Here is a 21,347-nt window from a genome sequence, read left to right as displayed (position 1 = left end):
CCTGATGTAAGTGACTCAGCAAGGTTCAGACTGGTCTTATCCAGGCTGTGTTGGTGGAAGGGCAATGCTTTTCAAGTTAGGATTGATGCAGAGAATAGCAATTTCTGGGTCGCCTTGCTAGAGCCTGGTACCTCCAGATAGTGCCCAAGTGCCATGAATTGGGGTACCAAATGTCCCTAGAAGGGTCTGCTCCTTTTCTTCCAACTGATTCTGGAGTTGGCTACTTAGAGGTAAATTCTGTAAGGCAGACATAAATGATAAGTACCTAAATAAGACAACTGAGAATATCCAGTCTTGTTGATCTTCACACTGCTCTTAAACCTAAACTTGCCTTTTATTATCTCTCCCTTTATAGTGTATGAGAAGAGTGAGTGAGTGAACCTAGGTTTAAAATCCTTGGATATCTAGGGCCTCTTGGCTAGACAGCCATATGGCTGAGCTGGGACCCAAGGTCTCCTGGTTTCTTGGCTATTGAGCAGGCTTGAACATTAACCAGGGGGCAGTGGAGTCCAGCTCCCTGGATGGGAACAAGGAGCAGGGCTGAAGCATACAGCAGTGCAGGTTGTACACTGAACAATTTTCACGACCATATGCAGTCACCCTGAGTAAGGGACTTCACTCTTAACAATAAACATCATTCTGTCGTTTATTAATCACCTTTCCATGTACCCAGCACCATTGCTAGGTCTTTTTTACTTAGTTAATCCTCACAGAAGCTTTTCAAGACATATTTTACTGAAACAGAGATAAATTAAATACTTTGCTCAAGGTCATGCAGCTTTGGGGTTAGGGAGGCAGATTTTTAAATTTGATTGGAATTCAGACCCAAGACTCTCTAACACTGTGTCCTTTCCATTCTTCTCTGTTGCCTTTCCTGTGCCCTGGCTAGGGAAGAGGAAAGAGTGGTAAATTTGATGACTAGCAAGAAGCAGGGTTTTTCTTACCAGAGCGGTAAGACATCAGCCCAACTGGGGCCTTTGGAGATGTTCCTTTCACCACCTGAATTTCATAAGATCTAGACTTGGAGACCTCTGCCCGCAAACCACAACACTGGCATCTTTTTTACCCTGGACCTTTGTTTCCATAGTATGGTCCCTGAACCGCTGGTATTAAAACCCTTGGGGCAAACTGTTTAAAATGCAGGTTCCCAGGCCCCACCACTGTGGTATTAAATCTCCATTTCTAGAAGTGGAGTCGATGAATTTGCATTTTAAACATCTTTAGGCAATTCCCAGTGAGGGCCACTTTGATGACGAACAACTGTCCTAGACCAATGGTTTCCAACTTTTTAGATCATGCACCCTTCTCAGAAAGAATTTTTTGAGCATGCACCTTCAGTATATGTTGGTAATTTATTAATAAATCTCTTCTATCTACTTCTGTTCTAATATTTGTTTTTAAATGAAAAATGGTGAGGGTTTTTCATTAGTATTCTTCAGTGAGAATGGGCCCTAGTTTTCCTTTATGTATGTTCTAGTTGTTGGATTTTGGCATTTGGCAGGATTCTTTTCTTCTCCCCCTATTCTCCAGATTTCAGAGTCTAGAAAATATAAATAGCATTGGGGTTGTCTGTTCCTTGAAGGTTGGTAGAATGAACACAAGACTATAAGAGTGTGCTAATTTTGGGTTGTCAAATTTATCAATTTTTTTTTTTTACTGTGGTAACTGGGGGTTTAGATGTTTTCATTCTTCTGCAGTTTTGGTAATTTTTGTTTTCCTATAAAACTCTTCTAAGTTTTCAATTTTGTTTTCATACGGCAGAGTAAATGGTTCTCTTACTCTTTTCATTTACTCTGTAACTGTGGTTATTTCTCCATTTCTAATTTTGTGCATTTAGGGTTTTTAATTAGATTAGCAAGTGGTTTATCTGTTTTACTGTTTTATATTTTCTTTTGAAGAAAGCTTTTGGCTTTAATTATTAGCTCCATCATTTGTTTTCCAGTGTATTAATTTCCACCATTAGTTTTCTTTCTGCTTTGCTTAGGTCTATTTTTGTGGCTCTTAACTTCTTTTGTTGAAAGCATAATTCATTTATTCTAATTTGTTCTTATGCATTAATGTAAGTATTTGACTATAAATGTTCCTTTAACTATTGCTTTAATCAACCATATCCTCTAGTTTCTGATATTTTCATTGTTGTTATTTTCTAGGTATTCTACAATTTCAGATTAGATTTCCTCTTTGACTAGAGTGGAAGATATTTTTTACCTTTTATTTTCTATGTGCTTGAAGTTTTTGTTTTTTTCATTTTTGTTATTAATTTATAGTGTTGCTGTATTGTGATTGGATACTAATCTACCATACTGGAAGTCTGCACTACTTCCACTTTTTGACTTAATATATAGTCAATTAAATTTTTTTCAATGGGCCCTTGAAAATTTTGAAAGTAGAATCTCTTTTTAGTGTATGAAGAAATTTAGATTCTTTTGATTGTCATTATCTGTCATCAGCTGAAACAGTCTTATATTTTGTTTCTGCTTTTTTCTACCTTTGCATTTTCTATACAATCACTTTATGAATTTTGATTCTATGTTATTTGGTACATAAAGATTCAAGGTAATTAGATCTTAATTATGTTTTCTAATCATTAATATTATAGTGACCTTCTTTGTCTTGTTTTTTTTTGCTTTTTGCCTTTAATTCAACTTTCTAATGCTATGAGTATCATGGCCCTTGGGGTATTTTTTGGAATTAGATCATTTATTAAATGTTTATTGAATGCCTACATTGTGCCAGGCACTAGGTACCAGATGAATGAGACACACAAGATCTCTGCCCTTATGGGGATGTACGCTCTGAGAAAGACAAAATAGAAAAAGGATAATTAAAAATAAGTTGTCTCTACTTTAGATAAAGTGGTCAGGAAAGGTCTCTCTGCCTAATAGCATTTGTCATCCTGTTACTTTCCACTCACTACCTTGTTTGTTTGTTTGTTTCCTAAGGGGGGAAATACCAGGTGGAACAGTTTGTACACAAGGGATTATTATCATCTTAAGGAGCTATAGGTGGGTGAAGGTCCAAATGAGAGAGAGTGGGGATGTGTGGCTATGAATTTCTGATCCACATGAGGGATGAGCTAGCCAGGATGGGAGATGAGGGGAGTGAAGGAGGTCTTGCTTTCCTTCCTATCTGAGTGTGGCTATTGTGTATTATTATTTTTTAAGGAAATATTCCCAGTCGTCAACATGACTATTGAATGGACATTCTGTCTGATGATTTAATTGAACTGCTGGAATTTCCTGACAGTAGGCAGTACTTAGCATGATGCTGATTGCTCACAGGCTACAGCAGGAAACCAGATCTTCAGGCTTACAGGGCTTAACTCTTTAAACTCTGAGACTAAAGAGATATCCTTCGACTTTGGTTATTCTTTATTATACAGAAGTGACTTTTTATACATACGTAAATAAACCTGGACTTCTGTTCCTTGAGTATACTTTTCCAATGCTTACGAGAGTCTTATTTCACCTCACAAATGACAACTTTTTACTTTTCTGATTTTTTTTCTTATAAGTATATAATATATATATATATATGTATATACATATATTAACATTTTACACACACATACCCTTAACTCTTGAATCTGAAATTCATTTTGGTATATCATATATGGTGCAGCTCTAAATAACACTGCTCTGAAATTGTCTCAAAAATATCTATTAATTTTTCTTTATCTTCTGACTTTGGAAGATGAATTGTATGGAATTATATGACATTTTTATAGATAGTTTGATATGTTTCTGGACTTTCTCTTCTGTAGAAAAATATTTTATTATACAGTAGTTCCCCCTTACCCATGGGAGATACATTCCAAGACCCCGCCATGGATGCCTGAAACCACAGATAGTACCAAACCCTGTGTATACTGTTTTTTTCCTACACATACATACCTATGATAAAGTTTAATTTATAAATTAGGCAGAGTAATAAATTAACAATAACTAATATTATAATAGAACATTATAAACAATATATGTGAATGCTGTCTCTCTCCTTAATCAGTTTCCTCAGCTCAGCCAGAAATGTGGCAGTGGCTTCTTCACTGGCAGATGCAGCCTCTACAGTATTTTTCTATATTTCAGTCCAAGCCTATTCCTGAATCTTTGTAATTATCCCTTTCTTGCAGTAAATGGCTGGTGTCACTCATTTCAGGGGATCCCTTGCTGAAGTCTTCATAGAGACTCCATGCTTTCTGGCACAACACGTTGCCATCAATAAGAATGCGTTTTCTGTTCATGTTCTTCCACCCACAGATTTAATACCTTTTCCATCTTAACTTAGCACATATCATGCACTGTGACAGAACTTGCAGTTCGAGGTGTGACAGCAAAACTAGCAAGAATTTCTTTTTCCTTCTTTACAATGTTATGGATTTGTTCTTACTGTAGATCTTAGCAACCTCAGCATATGATTTTTTTCTTTCCTTATTAAGTTGAGGACTTTCCTCTTTTCACTTAAAAGAAGCACTTTACAGCTTCTCTTTGGCAGATCCAAATTGCCAGCATCACTACTCATGGGCTTTGGGGCCACTATTAAGTAAAATAAAGGTTACTTCAACACAAGCACTGTGATACTGTGACAGTCGATCTGATAACCTAGATGGCTACTAAGTGACTAATGGGTGGGATCTGCTGGACAAAGAAATGATTTATGTCCTGGGCAGGATGGAGCAGGACAGTGGGAGATTTCATCACACTGCTCAGAATAGCAACAATTTAAAATTTATAATTGTTTATTTCTGGAAGTTTTCATTTATTATTTTTCAGACAATGGTTGACTACAGGTAACTGAAACTGTGGCTAGTGAAACAGCAGATAAATGGGGACTACTGTATCTTGCTTTATTTTGCAAGTTAACAAAAAGAATTCTATAGTTAAAAATTCCTGTTGAGAATTCCAATTGGAATTGTGTTATAAGGGGATGGGTTTTTTTTTTTTTGAAGTATAGTTAGTTTACAATGTTGTGTCAATTTCTGGTGTACAGCATCATGTTTCAGTCATGCATGTACATACATATATTCATTGTTATATGCTTTTTCAGAAGGAGATAGTTTAAATCCAAAATAGCAGGTATTTGTGAATGGCCTGCTTGATGTTTTTCGGTACGAGAACATGGACAGAAAGTATACATGTCAAATTCATGACATAGCTTTCAGGTAGAGAGGCAGCAGGGGAATAGAAGTGAGGAGTGAAGCAAAGGATGTTATTTATTTATTTTTAAAAAGTCATGACACATAGATGGAGAAGTGTTAAAATGTGCTAAATTCTGGGCAGTAGATGGGAACGTGAACATTTATTACAGCAGTCTCTGTATGTTTTCAAATATTGGAAAACTTTCCTCATTAAAAACAACAAACCGAAACAACAGATGTAGCAGGAGAACCACATTTGCAAACCCCAGAACACAGCACATTCAATCTGAGTACTACAAACAGAGTGGGGTAGTGTGTGTATCTAGCCTTTGGAGTGAGACTTTCCATGTTTGAATCCTCGCTCTGCCCCTTACTAGCTTTATGACCCTGAGCAATTAACTAACCTGTCCATGCCTCAGTTTCCCAAGCTGTAAAACCAGGACAATAATAATACCTACTTCCTAGGGTGATTGTGAGGATTAAATAAATTAAGACATGGAAAGCACTTAAAACAGTACCTGGCACTTAGTACATGCTCAGTGTCTGCTGTCAATATTATAGATGGTATATTAGCATTACTATTATTATTATTATTACATTTACTACCTATATTGTTTTGTAGCCATTTAAATTTTATGTAAGTTGAGGGGGGGAGAGGGTATAGCTCAGTGGTAGAGCACATGTTTAGCGTGCACGAGGTCCTGGGGTTCAATCCCCAGTACCTCCATTAAAAAATAAATAAATAAACTTAATTACCTCACCCCCCAAAAAAAAAAACAAAAAAATTTTAAAAATAAGTAAAATTTTACGTAAATGATGTCATCAAAAATTTTGGAGCCATCGCAATTTGCTGGTTTCACACAACCTTCGTCTGCTATTTTGCAGGGAAATGGCTCATTCCAAGGCTAGCTTTTCATGGGCAACCCCCTTCCGTCCTTGTCTTGAGAACCCAGCACTGGACTTGTCAAGCCACCGAGCTGTCTCTTCTCTTGACCTCCTTGGAGACTTCAAGCACGCCTCCAAAAAAACAGAGGAAACTTCCGTCTATGAAGAGGAGAGTTCCATGTCCTCCACGCCCCATCCGCTACGTGGCCGGGCCTTCTCAGAGAGCCACATCAGCTTGGAGCCCCAGAGCTCCCAGGCCTGGGGGCAGCATAGGAAGGAGCTCTTTACCAAAGTTGATGAGACCCAGCCGGATCGCCTGGGTGCCAGGAAGAAGGCCTTTCCTCCTCCTCGCCCTCCTCCTCCCAACTGGGAAAAATACCGCCTCTTTCGTGCAGCCCAGCAGCAACAGCAGAAGCAGCAAACGCAGCAGCAAGAGGAGGAGGAGGAAGAGGAAGAGGAGGAAGAAGGGGTTGAGGAGGAGGAAGAGGAGGAGGAGGAGGAGGAGGAGGAGGGGGAAGAGGAGGAGCTACCACCCCAGTATTTCAGTTCAGAAACCACTGGTTCTGGTGCCCTCAATCCCGAAGAGGTCCTGAAGCAGCAGGGCTCCAAAAGCCTCCCAGCAGAGCAAGAATCCTTTGCTCTCCATTCCAGTGATTTTCTGCCTCCTGTCAGGGGCCACTTGGGATCTCAGCCCGAGAAGGCTCAGCCCCCTTGCTACTATGGCATTGGTGGCCATTGGAGGACGTCAGAGCAGGAGACCGCTGATTCCCCCAAGTAAGTGCTTATGAAAGACATTCAGTCCTTAAAGAGGCAGCAGCGTGAGGTTCACTTCCACCTCCACCATTTCCCAGCTGCGTGACCTTGGGCTGGGCAAACTTTTCCTAGACTCAGTTCTCTCACCCGGAAAATGGGCATGATGATACCTATTCCACGTGGTTGTTGCGATCATGAGGATAATGCATGTAAGGCATAGCCCCATGCTTAGTGCAGAGTTAATGCTCAGTAAGTGGTGGTTGTGGGTGTTCTTATCCCTAAATATCACTATCAAGATGCTATACTTACTGTTTCTCAGTTTGTCTTTAAGGTATGCATCCATTTCTGGCCCCTGAGCCAGAAAACCTTAAACAGCTTGTGGCCCTTTTCAAAAGCCTGGCTCTGGCCCTTTTCTGCCTTTTCTCCTACTTGCTCTCTCAAACAAGAGGCCAGCTCACCACCTGACCTGCCTGAGCTTCTAAACTCTTCCCCCACCCCCAGGATCAAAGGTGTTCCTGGGGTTGGGTGCTTTATGCCCCGATCATTCCTTACAACAGCCAAAAGCATGCTTTTCCTCTTCCACTTTCTCCATCATCCACACCCGTGTTTCCTCTGCCTTTTTGCATTTGCTTCAATGGGCAGATGGTACTACCAAAAGTAGTAGTTGACAGGGTCAGCTGCCTGGGCAGGGAGGCCAAAGCCGGAGCGTGGTCTGGCCACAGGACTCTTCTATTCACTGTGGAAAGCTCTCCCCCCACTCTCTGCTGGGGATGGAGGTGGGGGGGGGCAGGTGTCAATCCTTTAAGTGCTGTCTTTAAATGCCTCTATAGAAGGGAATTGCCTGAGATTTGTTGCTATGAGAAGTCCCTGGTTATTGTGTCTTTTACTGACAGGCAAATCCTTTGCTTGGCTATCTGGAGCTAGTTGAGAACTTTTCCAGCCTAAGGTGCCACAAGCCCAGCCCTTAGAGGGCCTGGTTCCCAGACCCTGTGAGAATCTCTTATCAGATTCCTAGTGGCTGCTTCTCAAGCTGCTCATGTAGCTGGGGAGCGTTCTTACTGGAATTAAAAAACACATGTGGAAAGTGATTGTGATCATTACCTATCATGGCAGGGAGAAGGAAAGGTGACCTAGCACATAGTAGGTACTTCATATTTCAGAAGAAAGAATGAATAAAGGAGTACATGAACATGTATTAAGCATTTTCTATGTGCCAGACACTGCTAGTCATTTCCTGGCTATTATTTCGGTTAATCCTCCCAACAGCCCGATGGGCCATGATTATCCTTCATTTAGGCTTTATTTAGGTAACTAAAGCTGAGCAAAATATGAGACTGACTGACTGAGAATTACACAGAAAAGATTCAGAGTTCTTTTCCTCATGACTATGGGATGCGAGGGGAAACATGTTTGCACACCACCCTGGCTTGTGGCTGGAAAAAAAAAAAACCAATTACAGAAGCTTCTTTGAGTGATGGAGATTTCAGGAACCACATCATTCCCAACATAGCTAAGATGTTTTGCCTGTTTACTATGTGCCGAGCATTCTTCTAAGCACTTCTGTTTATTGATTGAGTTAATCTTTGCAACAAGCCTATGAAATAGATACCACGAGTCTCCTACATTTTTTTAAGAGGAGAAAAATGAGGCACAGGGAAATAAAGTTGCAGAAGATCACGGGTAGCCAGAACCCAGATAGTCTGGCCCACTGTGCCCACTACATCACCCCAGGATCTCTGGGCTCCTCAAGAAGATCCTAGTCAGACCCTCCGAGAGCACAGGGTTCTAACCAATGGAAAGTGGCTTTAAGGTTTTGTAAGGGAGAGGAGTGTAAAGAGCAAGCAGATGTGTAATATTTCGAATCTAAAATGCAAACAAAAAGACATTCTAATTTCAGCCCAGTTAAACTAGAGTATCTCTATAACCCACATACTATTTAGTTACATGTAGTTAGGATACATGTAGATGCAGGTTAGTGGAATTATTGAGTGTTGGTTAAATCTAATAACTCTGAGTCAAGTCCGGGTATAGTTTGCTTTATGGACTCCATGCCTTTCATCTCAGTGTTCTGTAGAGGGAATCTGATTTTTGCATCAGTATTCATTATCAAAGTCAGATGATGTTCTCATAGATCCTCTAGACCCTCTTCCCTTTTAATGGAGATTATCCAGGAAGGAGCCCTAGAACATAGTGCCTAATATGAAACACTAATACTACAGGACAGGGCCGTGTCTGCTGGGGAGCTGAGTCTCCAATTAGCACATCCTTTAAAATTGTTTTCCAGTTTTATTGAGATATAATTGACATACAGCCACATCACCATCTTTTTAAAAAAAAAAATTCTCTGCTTTTTTTCCCAATGCTTTCTGACTGAACTCACACACATGCCCTAAACATTTTTCTCGTAGATTGGAATTCCCTAAGTTCATACATTCATCTTCTCTCCAGAATGTTCTCTCTTTCTCTGCTAGCATATAGTCTAGCCAGAAAATTCCTTACCTGTAGGGTTTTATATGATGTCAAGTTGGCCCTTTGGCAGTAGAACATCGTGGCTAAAAGCACAGATTCTGGAGTTAGGTCACCTAGATCTGAATCATGGGTCTGCCACTTACTGTCTGGTGACCCCAGGAAAGTCACTTTCCCTCTCAGTGCCTCATGTTCTTCATCCATAAAATGGTTGTCATGAGTATTACATTTTATGTCTATAGTTACACACACACACGTCCGCACATGTTCCTATATATCCTAGGACAGCTCCTGGGCATAGTAAGCACTGTGTGAATGTTCCCTAGTAGCAGTCCTTTATCACTGCTATTAGCTTACACATCTACATGTAAAATGAATACCTAAGATGAGGAATATTGGCATGCCCAAGTTTCTTTTGTGTGATGAATTAGGAGACAGCATAGCATGAATCAGTAAATAGCTGTGGAGCCTTTTAACCATTATTTTTGACCTTTATCTAAGAGCTGCAAATAGCTGCAAAAATGACTAATGAGTCTCTCCTGTTTTTTTCCTTTCAAACAGCTAGAGGTTAGTGAAGGGGCAGTGACACACACACACAGGTGGAGGGTAGGGATGGTGGGTAGGCAACAAGAATAGAGTGGGGGTGGGCCTCCTCTTTGCATAAACCATAGGCAAAATTATTTGCCCCTCCATCCCTGAAGCCTAACATTGAAGCATTTCTTTCCATTTCTTTCTTCACACCAGACCAGAAGCTCTGATGGCAGAAGAGTCCAAACCCAAGCCAGTGTGGAGCCAGAGCTACTTCTTTCCTGAGGAACAGCTTTCTTTCATGGGCTGGGGCCCTGAGAAGCAGCACTTCAACCCTGCAGGCTTCAGTGACCCCAAGACCACAGGGTCTGCTGCTACAATTGTCCAACCCCTGGGCACCACTGATTTCAGTTCCCCCCTCCCATTTTGTTCTACAACCATGGAGGAGGCTGCTGCTACTGGGGATGTGCCACGGGTGGAGAGATGTAATCCTTTTTCAGGCCGAAGGCCCACCCCACATCGGGAAGTCTCAGAAGAGCTCATGAGAGATGTGGTGGGCCATGACAAGTCTCTGGCAAGGGTGCTAACCCCAGCCTCCAACATGGTGACCACTGCTGAGGTCATGGGTGACCTCTTTGCTATGGGAAATCTGTCACAGAGGGGTTGTTTCAAGCAGGAGTGGCACCATTGGGAAAGAAGTGATGAGAGTGTCCAGGAAAGCCCCACGGTGCCTTTGTAAGCAAGCAGACTAGATAAAGCCTGAGCAGGCTGGGGTCCAGGATGGGTAGGAGGGAGGCCAGCAGTCTTGGAAGACAAATAGCTAAGGTCTCAGACACATGCCTACCACCCAGCCCCTCTCCTGGGGCCATGAACCAAGGGAAATCATTGATAATCAGAAGCCTAGAACTGTAGGGGCCTGCTAGTTTTTCTGGATTTTAGTGGAGTGTTAATGGCCAAACCCCTTGATCTCTAAAGAAATCCCCGTAGCTGTGGAAGTCAAGGGCATATAAATAGCCCTCTAAGTTCTTAAAGTTGGCCTTGACTTGGTTTCTAGATAGCCTTCATGTGGCCTGTTTATGTTTGAACAGTGCTTCCCAGTCAGTTATTTCCTTATCTTACAACTCCTTGGTGAAGCAGGGTCCCATTTTACAAATGGGGAAATTAAGAAGCAGAAAGGTCAGTGGGCTCTCAACAGAGGTGTTCAAATGGTCTTTTTTTGTTTGTTTCCACAGACAAGAGTTTCAGCACTTCTCACCTCCTCAGGGGGCCCCAGGGATCCCTACCTCTTACTCAGCTTATTACAATATTTCTGTGGCCAAAGCAGAGCTGCTGAACAAGTTGAAAGACCAACCGGAGATGGCAGAGATTGGCCTGGGAGATGAGGAAATTGACCATGAACTGGCTCAAAAAAAGGTGAAGTTTTTGGCTATGGCTTAGGGACTTTTAGCATTTAGCTTGAGTGTGTCTGGAGGTTGACCCTATCTCTATGCCCTCCAGAATATCTTGGTGCCTTCCTGTATTTTCAGTGTGGAAATCAAATAGCCTCTCTGGGTTTCTAACAAATGCAACTCCAATGTCTTTTTATTTTTCATTGAAGTATATTCAGTTTACAATGTTGTGTTAGTTTCTAGTGTATAGCATAGTGATTCAGTTATATATATACATATACTCATTCCTTTAAAGGTTATTTTTCATTATAGGCCATTTCAAGGTTCCAATCTCTTTTTGATCCATTCAGTAATAGTAAGAATGTTATAGCAATCATAATCATCATCACAATGTCTCTCAAATCCTTAAAGCAACTCTACAAGGTAGATATTACTGTCTTCTTTGTCCCAGTTGAGAGGACCAGGTTTCCCAGGGTTACAGACTAAGTGGTAGATCCAGAACTTGAAGTCAAGACTGTCTGACTTTCAACTCTGAAATAAACCAACCTTGTAAGTAACTCGCTACCCAGGGCACATCAGAGCTTTTGCCCGTGAGCTCTAACCAGCTGCAGCCATTGTTTGTATTCTGTGTAAACTTCTGGAAGAGAGAACAGACTGACCAAGAAAGGAAAGGAGAAATGACAGGCCAGTAAACTTCCATATTTATTTGCGAGTAGAGTCAATAATCTCTTAAAAATACTAAAATAGATACATAGGGACAATGTTGTTGTTGTTCTGAAGCCTCCTCTTTCTTCCTCTAAGTGCCACTAGCCTGGTCTTCTAATCAAATTCCTGGAATCACTTTGCCCTCCCTGCACTTACCCATTTTATTTCATAAGCAAAGAGGGTTTCCATGACAACTTCCAAGGCCCAATTTACCACTTTGTGGACATCTGAACTCAACTTAAACTGCTCTTCTGCCCGTCTTTCTCATTCAGGACATGACCTGTACAAAAGCTCAAGGCCATTTGCAAGAGACCCCCTACCACTTCCCAATCTGAAGCAACATGTTGGGGAGAGAATAGGAAGCATGGTGGTATCAAAGTTTTACTGATCCAGAAGCCATATTTCCTGAGCACGGCTGGGCTGCTCCTGGCTTCCTCAGGACCTTTTTATTAGGCGCAAACCTAATCAAAGTCTGACCAGGAGAAGAGAGAAATGATCAGAAATGACAAAGCACAGAACAGCAGGTATTGATTTGAAGTGATTGTGGGTGGGCTCAGAACCAGTTTTTGTCTCTGATGAAAATCGGTGAGGAAGGTCACCAATTTGCAATATCCCACAAAAGCCATTCTGCTCCAGCTGGGTCTGTGATGACGCCACAGCTCTAGCCACTACACTTGCCCCAGAGTTGAAGTTCAGGTGGCAAAGCCCAAGTGCCAAGAAACAAAGGGCTGTTGTGTCCACTTTCATACTTCTAGATCTGTGGAATCTAAGAGCCGGGGGCAGGTAGGTGATTTTCCAAGTTGATCGTTTGGCCCTCAGCCCTCCCTTGTTGCTGGCATTGAGTTTTGTTTGGGAAAACAGAGGGTGAGGATATAACTGGGAGCTTCTTGGCATCTAATTGTGTTGCCTCATTCATAACATTGATCCCTAATTTCCAGTGGGGTTTTTAAATTGAAGTATGGTCAGTTTACAATGTCGTGTTAATTTCTCGTGTACAGCATAGTGACTCAGTTATACGCACACACACATATATATTCCTTTTCATATTTTTTTTGTTATAGGATATTTCAAGATATTGAATATAGTTCCCTGTGCTATACAGTAGGACTTGTTGTTTATCTATTTTATATATAGTAGTTAGTATCTGCAAATCTCAAACTCCCAATTTATCCCTACACCATCCCCCTTCCCTCCCACCCAGTAACCATAAGTTTGTTTTTTATCCCAGTGTGTTTTGGAATTTTCCCTAAATGTAAACCTCTTACACTCCAGACTAAGATCGTGGTGATCACTTGACTTTTGACCAGTTCTGAAATACGACAACAGGCCCAAACCCAAAGCAGGCTCTTTTGGTCTTGGTCACCTTGGACATGTCTAAATAAACTACTAGAAAGGAACACACTCTAGAAAACTATAAGCCTATGATCCCAGAGTATCCAGGCAAGAATAGTAAGAAAACAAACACTGAAGGATACTTTCCACGTACAAGATACTATTCTAAGCAGGTAGCATGTATTAGCTCATTTCATTTTTCATAACAGCACAATGAGGTAGGTAATATTGTTACCCCATCTTTTAGATGGCAAAATTGAGGCACAGAGAGGCTGAGTAATTTGCTCAAGGTCATAGCACTACTTTGTGGCAGAGCTGGGGTTCAAACCAAGGTAATCTGGCACTAAGTCCATGCCATTAGCCATGATGCAATACTGACTGCAAAGGCTGAGAGCCACCTGGGACAGGTCTCCTCTTGTCAGAACCTTGCAGCTAGACAAGTATTCATTAGCTCAGAGTGCCTGGTAGTGGTAGTAGTAATAGTAGTAGTAGTAATAATAAGAATAGTAGTAATAATGGTATCAAAAAACATGTATTGAGCACTGAACATGCCTGGCATAATACTGAGTATTTTAATTCTGTGATCTCATTTAACCCTCATAACAATGAGGATTTGGGGGAACACCTCTCCAACTTACAGATGAGGAACCTGAAGTTTCAGTGGGATCAGGTATCTTGCCCAAGGTCGCACAGTTTGGAGGAGGTGGAATTGGAATTCAGGCATCTTTGACTCCCAGACTCCACTTTACTGCATGAGCTTCTTGTGAGTGTTGTCCCAGAACTGGCTACATGGAGACAGGAGACAAATCAAAAGACACGGGTGGTGCTTCCTTTGAGAAACTTAACAAGCAGGAGTGGGAGAGGGATTGTACACACACACACGTGAAACAGGAAGCGATCAACTTTCACATTACACTCTGGGGTTCTCATTCTCAAAGATTGGAGAGTTTAGAAAAAGATCATTGAAAGAGGAGAGATGGGGGCAGGGGCTTCCCACAGGGAGGGTGGGGGCAAAGCTGAGCTCTGAAGAAAGAATGGGAATAGCCAATGTGAAGGAAGAGATAAAGAGCTGGTGGAACTGCATAAGCCAATCAGGAACAGAAGAATGAGTGTTGTGAACACGGAGAGGGAGGTGCTAATCCTCAAAGGCTCAGAGGAGTGAGATTAGATTGGTAGGCTTAGGCCAGACTGAATAATCATCAAAGCAGCTGCTTTAACGACGGGGTTAGTACATACTACACCCTGGGCATGCCTTATCTTATTGAATCCTTATTGCAATTCAGTGGAGTCAATACAGCAGTTACCCCCATTCTGCGTCTAAAGAAAATAAAACTCTGGAGGGGGTGGAGGTACAGCTCAATGGTGGAGTGCATGCTTAGCATGCACAAGGTCCTGGGTTCAATCCCCAGTACCTCCATTTAAAAAAAAGTAAAACTCCATAAAGAAAGTCACCTAAGGTCACACAGCTAGGATGTGGCAGAGCTAGCGGTCAAACCTAGTCATTGTGACTCTAGAACTCACACTTGTATACAAAAGGCCTCAAAAGCCAAGCTGAGGGGGGAGTGGTGCAGATCTAGCACAGTGCCATCAACATCAGAGGTGCTGAATCGGACTGGAGAATGAATGAAGCAATAGACAAAACTTGATGGCACTGCTTCTCTAAACTATGCTTTTACAAGCATTCCTGTTTATTTAAGTAGCCTCCACAAGTGTTTATTGAGTTACATTTGGCAGATGAGAATTAGCCGATGGGTGCCACTCATCTAATGCCAAGAAATTTGGTGGTGACAGAGCTTTCTCGCAGATCTGAAGCAATGGGAAAGAAGGCACCTGTCCAGAAAACTGGAATTGCTCATGACTTCCCCAGGCTTCCTTTGTTTGCAATGTCTAGGGCAGAGCCCACCATCTGTTTCTAGGATCTCAAAACAGAGCTTACAGGCACAGATCGTTTCTGTCGGTCCCCATTCTCATCCTTTGCTTCCCTTGTTTATTTCTCCTAGATACAGCTGATTGAAAGCATTGGCAGAAAACTTTCTGTCCTGCGGGAGGCCCAGCGAGGACTGCTGGAGGACATCAGTGCCAATTCTGCCCTTGGGGAGGAGGTGGAGGCCAACCTAAAAGCCGTCTGCAAATCCAATGAGTTTGAAAAATATCGTTTGTTTATCGGGGACTTGGACAAGGTAGTCAACTTGCTGCTGTCACTCTCTGGACGACTGGCCCGGGTGGAGAATGCTCTCAACAGCATAGATTCAGAGGCCAACCAGGAGAAGGTAGGGTTGAGGTCTCCAGGGTGTGGATGGAGGGAAATACCATTTGTTTCTTCCCAGGGGTCCCTCTTTCAAGTTTGACTAGTCTGGGAGGCAATAAAGCCTAGTATGAAGTGAGGGCACTGGCTTTTAAGTGCCTGGAAATTCTGGCTTTACCACTAAGCTAACTGTGTGACTGTGGGAAACTTATTTAACCTTGCTCTGTCTCAGTCTCCTCAAAAATGGGGTGAACGCACTGCCCACCTCATTGGGTGGTGAGAGTTAAATTTGATAATCCATGTTAATGACTTAAAACAGATCCTGGAACAGGGTAAACACTGAATCAATGGTAGCTGCCAGTTGTAGTAGTAGTAGTAGTAGTAGGTGAAGGAGTAGTAGGAGGAGGGATAATAGGAGTAATAGTAGCAGCAGCAGCAATTTGGCCTCACTCAGAGTTAAAGGAGGAGGTCTCACCAAGTAGTTGAGACTGGGAGGCTGTCAGTTTCACAGGTTGGGTCACTCTACATACATTCCTGAACCAAAACTGCAGTACATGGGGAGGGTATAGTTCAGTGGTAGAGCACATGCTTAGCATGCACGAGGTCCTGGGTTCAATCCCCAGTACCTCCATTAAAATAAATAAACCTAATCACCTCCCCCTGCAAAAAAAAAATTTTTTTTTAAAGAAACAGCAGTACCTTTTCCTATCCAAGTGGTTTTGGATACAAATTTGAACCCACAGTAAAAAGGTACATATACTCATGCATACACACATGGGTACATGCTCACACATGGACACTCACACAGAGACACTCACCATTTTGAAAGCATTGTCTCAGTGATGATTTTTCACCTGATGGAATGCATAAAAGCTGGCTTTGTCAGAGCCTTCCCCAACTCCGACCCCAGGGATGGCCCATGCATTAAAAACAATTTAGAGATGGAAGGAGGTGATTGCCCATCCCCCTGTTCAGAATTGCTGTCATGTTTATCCTTCTCCCTGCTACAGGAAAGAAAGGCTTTTGCAGGAAGGTGGACTTCAGGGCGGGAAATCTAGGACTGATCGATGGATGAGCAGAATGGGGTGGTTGCTCTGTGGCCGCATCCCTGGTGGAGCACTGGGTGGGGCAGATGACTGGTCATTGGGCTGGCCCTTATTGGACTTCTGCTTCCTCAGTTGGTGCTGATTGAGAAGAAGCAGCAGCTGACAGGGCAGTTGGCAGATGCCAAGGAGCTGAAGGAGCATGTGGACCGCCGGGAGAAGCTGGTGTTTGGCATGGTCTCCCGCTACCTGCCTCAGGACCAGCTCCAAGATTACCAGCACTTTGTGAAGATGAAATCTGCTCTCATCATTGAACAGCGAGAGCTGGAAGAGAAGATCAAGCTTGGGGAAGAGCAGCTCAAATGTCTCAGGGAGAGCCTACTCCTGGGGCCCAGTAATTTCTAAGTCCACCAGCAGACTGCCTACACCATCCCTGCCCAGCCACAGTGGGAAGTGCTTTCAATCTTCGTTAGCAGTTTGTTAGCAAGTAGATAGCAGTTAGTTAGCTGTGTGTGCCATATTCTCTACTAGCCTGGACTTCTCTCACTGCCCCTTCACCTAGCAGTGTTCCCAACCAGCTAAGAGAACCTGGGGAGGCCCCAAGCTTCTACCCTAGGGAGTAGAAGGCAGAAATTGGAGCTGCAGCCAAGGGCAATCACACAACCACCATGCCCACAGTTTGCATGGACAAGCGCTCACCACACACAGAACCAACCAAGTGCCTTCCTTCTTCCTGGTACTAGGACACTGCGAACACCATGCACTCTCCACACACCCACACCATCATCAGCCTCTGAAGTCTCAGAGGGAAGTTGCCAGTGCAGCTCCATTCTGCCCCACGCATGGCTGGTGGACCGGCCGTTTCCCAGGGAGATCTGGCTGCCTTGAGGGCATTTCCCCCACCACCAGCCTGAGGGCCTCACCCTAGCTTTGCAGTCAGAAGCCCGGAAGGAGAAGTGACATGTAACAGAATGTGAGCCAAGGTTGGGACTCCCTAGGTGCCCTGCTGGAAGGAGCTGCACTTAAACAAATTGGCTCCACCCTACATCCCCCAGCATCCACTACAGGGGGAAAGAGGCCTGTCTTCAGCCCTGGCTAGTGTGGCTCTCCTCCTGTCCTAAGACTTTGGCCTACCACTTCCTGTATCATCTTGCCTTTGCATTGCTGAGGGTTACAGGGGCCTATATGCTAAGGGCTTCCCACTATTGGCCATTTATAACCCTACTAAAGCTAACTTCTGGATACATGTTTTATTATTAGGGGGTGGGGGCGTTACTGTTATATTTTAAATGGCCTTTTGATTTTATTTATTGTTCTGTCTTGATTGTTTCTTTCCCCTTTTTAAACTAATAAGGTGAGAAGAGGGGAGTTGGAGAGGGAAAAGTTAGCCCAGAAGGAATGCATTTTCTGCAGGTCAACCTGAATTCACCATGGCTAAGTAAGCAAGTACCAAGGCCTGGAATTCTTCCCATTGTCACTGACAAGCGTCTAAGAAAGGAGTCCTCCTTTCAGAACTCAGAGCTTCCTCACTGTGGGCTGGCCCTATACTTCCCTTGAAGTCTGGATGACCATGAGCTCAGAATTCCCCAACAGGGTTCCATTTTCTCATACTTATTTTTTTTCTCGAAACCAAAGAAATCTGAAAGTGACGAAAGTTCACCCATTTGTCTACCATCTATCTACAAGCTAAGGGAGGCATAGAGGTGAGTTCTGGAAGAGATCCTCTATCGAATTGTTTTCTTAGCCTGGGGTCTGGCTCAGGAAACTGAAATGTACGGTAGCTAGAAGTTCGAGCCAGGCCCGGGCCTCTACTCGGAGCAAGTCACAATCCAGCCGGGATCTGAGGCACACAAACAAGGAATGCTGCTGCTGTTGCTAAGGTCCTGACACCGGTAGCCAGTTGCTAGCCTGGAAAAGCCCTCAGGTAGGTGATGGCAGGAAAGGAGTTATGGCCGAACTCTGCCCCATTATCCATCTCAGTTCCCTAGTCCTTATGAACTGGGGCCCATGCTTGGTCTCGCAGTCCTGCTCAGCCAGCCGGGCATTGGGCATCCCTTCAAGTTACTGCTGAGTTCCTCAGGGTCCTGGGAGGTTAACTGTAGCAGCAGGGGTGCCTCATTCAACCAAAGAATTTGCCAAGGAACTTTGCTGCTGCTACAAATACTGGTTGCTAGCTTCCGTTTCCTCTTCATTGTATTTGGAAACAATGGAAGAATCTTGGCCAGCAGGGTGTCCTGTAGGGAGGGGGGGCCCTGAGTATGCTCTGAGTACACTGCTGCTGTCAGAACCACTGTTAAAATGTCAACCTGCCATTCTCCCACCATGTGGAGAAATCTACTCTATTCAGGAAGGCAGCTGGCATATAAAAGGTTAGGCTTACCCGAGCCCAGGCTGAGGAAGGTGGGGGAATACTTTGAATAGAGGCTGTGGTTGCCTCCTTTTTTTTTTTTTTTTTTTTTTTTTTTTTTTTTTTTTTTGGTAAACAGGCTGTAAGACAAACAATGAGCAAGCCGAGATGTCCTGTGTTGGGGGGATGAGGCCAATGTAGTCCATCATTCTAAGATGTGTTTTTGACTAGAACAGCTTTTGGGGAATATAGCCCAGGGAAAAGAGTGACCGCTTACCTGGACACCATGACCATGGTCTGGGCTTTTCTACTCAGCGTTAGAATGGTTGTACCTTAAGTTTAGCACACTAAGAGTACTGTTGACTCTTTTTGTGTGTGTCCCTCAAGTTCTTCTGAAGTTGGAATCAGAGCACAAGAATGCTCATGTTCACACAGAGGGACAGTTTCCAAAGCACTTAATAAAAATAACCCCCAAACTATATTGAGCAGTGAAGCTTGGCAGACGCAGGTGAACGACCGGCCAGGCACAGATGCCCTCCCCCTGCTGATGTAGCAGCCTGTCGTGACTGCAAAGCTGCCAGTATTACTTGAGATGCAGTGTCTCTCACCCATTCTCATTTTCTGGGTGGTGGACTAGCCCATGTCCCCCTCACTCCCCTGTCCTGGGGCTCCTCTGGGTCATTGAGTCCCCTTGAGTCCCATCAGCAGCAGACTCAGCCAGGGGAGAGCAGTAAATACTCAATGGGAATTCAAGAGAAGGGACAGAGACACTGAAAATAAAGCCCTAGAAAGGGAGAGACTAGAAACAGAGGAACTAACGGAGAAGGAGAAAAGATAAAAAGCCTCTTCCGAGGTCCAGTTCAGGTTCTGTTTTCCACTTAACCTCATGTGCCAAAAAGCTGCCGAGGGGCACCAGAGCCACAACCTTGACCCCAGCCTCCCTAAAGGTGCTGCTCTGTCAGTAGCAGGCCCCCAGTGGAGGAAACTGGGCACATTCCTGGCCACTTCCTCCTGTCTAGAGCTTGGTGTCTCCCACTGTCTTTGCCAAAGGAGTTGTCTAGGTCATTACTATTTCTGTAACAACGTATTATATTCTTTGAAGATTAGTAGGTCTTTAGAGGGGGGTGGGGCAGGGGGCAATTTCTATAGAGAAAGAACCAGTGTTTGTTGTACAACTGTTGGGGGGTCATCCTATCCCATGTGAAGCTATTATTTTTCTGAATCGTATTGTTTCTGCATTTGTGTCCTCCACCACTCCCTCCTTGGCTGACATTGATATGCCTGCCAGATTGTCATCAAGGGTCATACTTCAATAAAAGGTGCTAAGGACAAAAAAAAATTATCTCATGTGTTTTGACTGAGGTGATGGAAATCCCCTAATATTCTGCTGAAAAGTATTGGAAAGGAATTTGGTTACTTTCCCTCAATCCTTCATAAGTAACTACATGATCAGAGCCTTACCCACATCCCTAAACCCTTACCCTAGCCCCTCAGGGATAACATTGATGCTATACCATTCATTATTCCTCTAAATCTCAAATAATTGAGAATTCAGGAAGAATCAACAATAGCTATATGAACTCAAGTGTAGACCTCAGCAGTATAGAGAACCCAGTTCTGGACTCTATCCTAATCAGAGGTGAGCCACATTCTAGACCTCCTCTAATCCTGACTTATGTCTACTTAGTATTATCTTACTTCCACCTGATAGTCTGGTCTCACAACTTTACTCTTAGTCATTCATCAGCTCTCCAAGATAACATCAAGGTTTAGACCCAAATACACTCTAGGCAGCTCCTCTGACCCTGAAAATTTCCCCTTTCCCCTGATCCCTACATTGTTCATATCCCAATGATCTCCTCCTATTCCAGATATCCAGTGCAGTAGAGGGGAGAGCACCCAGCTTTGGCATTAGAATGGGCTGGGTTCCAATCTTCATCCTGCCACTTATTCCATAAATGGATTATCTGCTCACCTTTGGAGTTCATTTTCTTATCTATAAAGTGGCGACAACAATATATATCTTACAGGATTGCTGTGGTTTAAAAATAATGAATGAAAGCCACCTGCTATCTACTAAGAAGTTGTTAGACAGAATCCCAGACTTCATCCCAAAACCACTGACAGCAGCCTACATTTTTAACTAGATTCCCAGGAGATTCACATTTTTAACTAGATTCCCAGGAGATTCATATGCATATTAAAGGTTGAGGAGCACTGACTTACCACAAACACACTCAGTACACAGTAACCGTAATTCTAGTCTAGTTACTCAATTCATTCTGTTCTAATCCAGACATGTCCTTGCTCTTCTTGTACTGCTCACAAGTACCTGCCTAAATGAGTTCAGTGAGGTCACAAGATACAAGGTTGACATATAAAATCACTTCAGTTTCTAGACACTAGTGACAAACAACCTGAAAACAATTCATTTATAGTAGCCTCAAAAAGAATAAAATACTTAGGAACTCATTTAACAAAAGAAGTGTAAGAATTTTACACTGAAAACCTACAAAACATT

At 43.1% G+C, this 21,347-nt stretch overlaps 1 protein-coding gene across 1 annotated transcript in view; it reads left to right on the top strand.

The window, feature by feature from the left end:
- SHROOM4 (shroom family member 4) overlaps positions 1–20,165 on the top strand; it is a 49,087-nt gene extending 28,922 nt beyond the window's left edge. The window contains exons 5-9 of the mRNA XM_032475715.1: positions 6,020–6,793; positions 9,983–10,132; positions 10,999–11,179; positions 15,192–15,461; positions 16,615–20,165. Of these exons, the coding sequence (XP_032331606.1) occupies positions 6,020–6,793; positions 9,983–10,132; positions 10,999–11,179; positions 15,192–15,461; positions 16,615–16,884 (1,645 nt within the window). The 3' untranslated portion in view covers positions 16,885–20,165. The remainder of the gene's footprint in view (positions 1–6,019; positions 6,794–9,982; positions 10,133–10,998; positions 11,180–15,191; positions 15,462–16,614) is intronic.
- Positions 20,166–21,347: the final 1,182 nt, after the last annotated feature.

Source organism: Camelus ferus, chromosome X, assembly GCF_009834535.1.
Source record: "Camelus ferus isolate YT-003-E chromosome X, BCGSAC_Cfer_1.0, whole genome shotgun sequence".
Taxonomy (NCBI): domain Eukaryota; kingdom Metazoa; phylum Chordata; class Mammalia; order Artiodactyla; family Camelidae; genus Camelus; species Camelus ferus.
Note: the sequence above shows the minus strand (reverse complement) of the source record. Positions and strands in the feature narration are given on the sequence as shown.